A 2,999-nucleotide genomic window follows, 5' to 3' on the forward strand; every position below is an offset into this window, starting at 1 on the left:
TCTTTTTGCACTAAACCCTGCTTCCCCAACATGGTTTTGTAATTTTCCTTATTTATAGCTGCACACTGCAAATTCTATGACATATTAAGTAGTGCATTGTAGTTGTTTTATTTATCTGTCTACAGTTATAGTACCCAATGCACCAGTTTTTTTATCGTAAACAAATATTACTAACAGTATTGCCAGTATTGTATGTATTTCGTAAGTCTAAGCACGTCCATACCTTTCTCTTCACCGTAAGAGGTTCCCGCTGCAGCGCCCACGAGCTGAGTCCCGAACCGCTTAACAAGATGACACGCTTGAGTAGTTCTGAAACAAGTAACCTAATTTAATTTTCTCATTTCGAGAAATCGCCCGTCGTAATCTCCAGGAAAGAAAAATGTTTGTTTTTCTGTAACCCTCCGTTTTTATAATATAAGGATTTAACGTTTTGGGGCACGAGGTTGACCTTATTTTAAATTACGTTGGTGACCCTTTTAATCGTATTAAGTGACAGAGGACCAAAACGGGATGATGCGAATAATGAAATCTACCGTGGACGGGCTAATTACACGCAATGACTGGTCTATACGTCATATCGGGTCTGCCGTCTGAAGGTTACAGGCCGTCAATCACCCTGGTCTTGGTTCTAACCCGCGTAACGTATGAATGTACGATTATCTTTTTATTTTGAGGGCAGCATTATTAATCTATGTCATTTATCACGTTATTTTGATACAGATCTACCCAAATTTTTTGTCATAAAATAAATTGAAAACAAATTCATAGCAGATTAACGTTAAACATATATTTTCAGATATCTAGCCCCTAAGGTATCTAACCCCATATACTTTATTCTGAGGCAAATGTTTTGAGCTCTAAGAAGACTAGATAAAGTTTTATAAGAATTTTGAAGTACACTAAACTTGCGTTTGTTTATCAGCTTTACATATTTGAATAATCATTACGCTAAATTCAATACTTACGATGTATTTGCCGAAATGTGCAAATTGTGCTATCGTTGCCCTTCCTCCAAAAGATGATTAAGAGGAATAGTCATCGTATTTCTAATAAAGGAAATAAATACCTCGTATAACACGGGTACTTTTCTTAATTTAATTTTTTTCCGTCTTTTGGATTTGGAACATCGTAGCGACATCTCTGTAAAATCGTTGAAACTAATTTGGTTGTCTGTTTATCGGCTGAGAGACAATAATGAACTCTTTCGATTATGAGTTGAAGCTTTTAGTCCCTCTTCTCCCGGTGTTCCTATTATCTTACCTGACCTTTTTTTAAATCTTTTGTAATTACCTCTAGCCACAGGAGACACAGCAAGAAAGTTGGCCAGCGCGGCACCCGTCCCGTGTCCCATGACAGTGACCCTCTCCGGGTCTCCGCCGAATGCAGGTAGGTTCTCCCGGAGCCAGTGAAGCCCCGCAACAAGGTCCATCAGCCCAAAGTTACCCTGCGCCGACCCCTTAGCACCAGTCTTTAAAAAACCTGCCATCAAATATTAAGGAAGACGTTTTTATATGCGCATAAAAATCCGTACGTAACAAACTGTAAAATGTTAATGTTGTAAAATTGATGCCATTAACAGTACTTACGATCAACATTGTAAAAAAGCTAATAAACGTAAATAATGCAATTTTATTACTATATTAACATTATTCTTTTTACGTATAAATAAATATATGGGTAGTTCTAATCACGATGGAAGTATTTTGACAAAATTCTGGCCCATCATTTTTTTCCCTATTCTAGTTCGTAAATTATCCTTGTATGTTTGTAAAGATGTTCGTAATGTATTATTAAGAGGGACAGTAAAAAAAATTTTTTTTTAAAGTGGTCAAGGAACAGATAAAATAGCCAGAGACTGTATACAAAACGAAAGACACCACAAAAACATCGTTGATTTTGCAGTTTTAATTAAGCAGTACATACAAAATCTGTTGTACATTAATTGTTCAGTCCGAATTAATTACTTTAATAACGTTTATGTATAGGTACAAAAGTACTTAGCTAAAACGACAACTTATTATTTATAAAATACTTTTTAGTCAGTTTGAACGGGATCACATTTTCCTAAAATCTTGATGGTTTTAGTCACCTACCACGTACGTGTATAGGAGACTGACATACAGAGGACTGAGATTACAACTGTTAATCTGTTAGACCATGATAATCCACCGCTTTATCTACTCTCTAATAGTTTTGGCACAAAAGTTTGATGTCTATACTAAAAATACCAACCATCTGAGGTTGGTTATTGTCGAAATCATTCACCAGGGAAGTGAAAGCTTTACTACCTTGACAATCTCTTACGTTTGGGGCACCGTACTGTCAAACTGAACACGTGCCGTGTTTGATGCGAACTTCACGACGTGCTACAATCGGTCGGAATAGCAAAATTGCACGAAAATAGTACTATTTGTGACAATTTTAGTCACATTTTTTCCAGGGACCTATTATACTATATAACAAATTGCAGCGACAAAAGTATTTAAATGATCTTGGAGTAAAATAAGCAACAAGCAGAATGTATTTCCTTATACACAAGGGCTCATTTCTTGACTTTATAATAGTAAGACAACTAATAACACACTCTAATTGATGCTTGGTAATTCAGCTTTTAAACAAGTTTTTCTATTTCATTACGGAGTTGCGACTCGCCAGAGGAATGAGGTTTTGAGACTTCAAAGGGCTTTTCGAACTTTTCGAAAAAAAAATTTCTTACGTCGCCAACTTAGTAACTACATGGTTAATGATGTAAATATAGGTGTAGATATGAAAATAAGTGATCTAAGGAAGAAATTTCACAGATATTTCTCGGGCCAACAATAATTCCATCGTAATTAGAACGTGTCATGTAAATATTAGTCAACATCACATATGTCCCTTTGATCCCAAAGTGAGTAACTAAAGTACTTGTCGAGTTCTTAAGTTTTCGCGATTGTTACACATAGGAAATGAAACTATTTTTCCGGATTTAAATCGCGTATATTTGTTTTTTCAAACAA

At 35.6% G+C, this 2,999-nt stretch overlaps 1 protein-coding gene across 1 annotated transcript; it reads right to left on the reverse strand.

Moving 5' to 3' along the window:
• Positions 1-223: 223 nt before the first annotated feature.
• On the reverse strand, positions 224-1,556 carry LOC113233502 (cholinesterase 1-like; the record flags this gene model as incomplete). Its single annotated transcript, XM_026468627.1, has 2 exons — positions 1,291-1,556; positions 224-309 (listed from the first exon to the last, which is right to left on the reverse strand). Coding segments are annotated over exons 1-2 (282 nt in total), but the record flags the coding sequence as incomplete, so codon positions are not given.
• Positions 1,557-2,999: the final 1,443 nt, after the last annotated feature.

This window comes from Hyposmocoma kahamanoa, unplaced genomic scaffold, assembly GCF_003589595.1.
Source record: "Hyposmocoma kahamanoa isolate Upper Pololo Valley unplaced genomic scaffold, ASM358959v1 78886, whole genome shotgun sequence".
Taxonomy (NCBI): Eukaryota; Metazoa; Arthropoda; class Insecta; order Lepidoptera; family Cosmopterigidae; genus Hyposmocoma; species Hyposmocoma kahamanoa.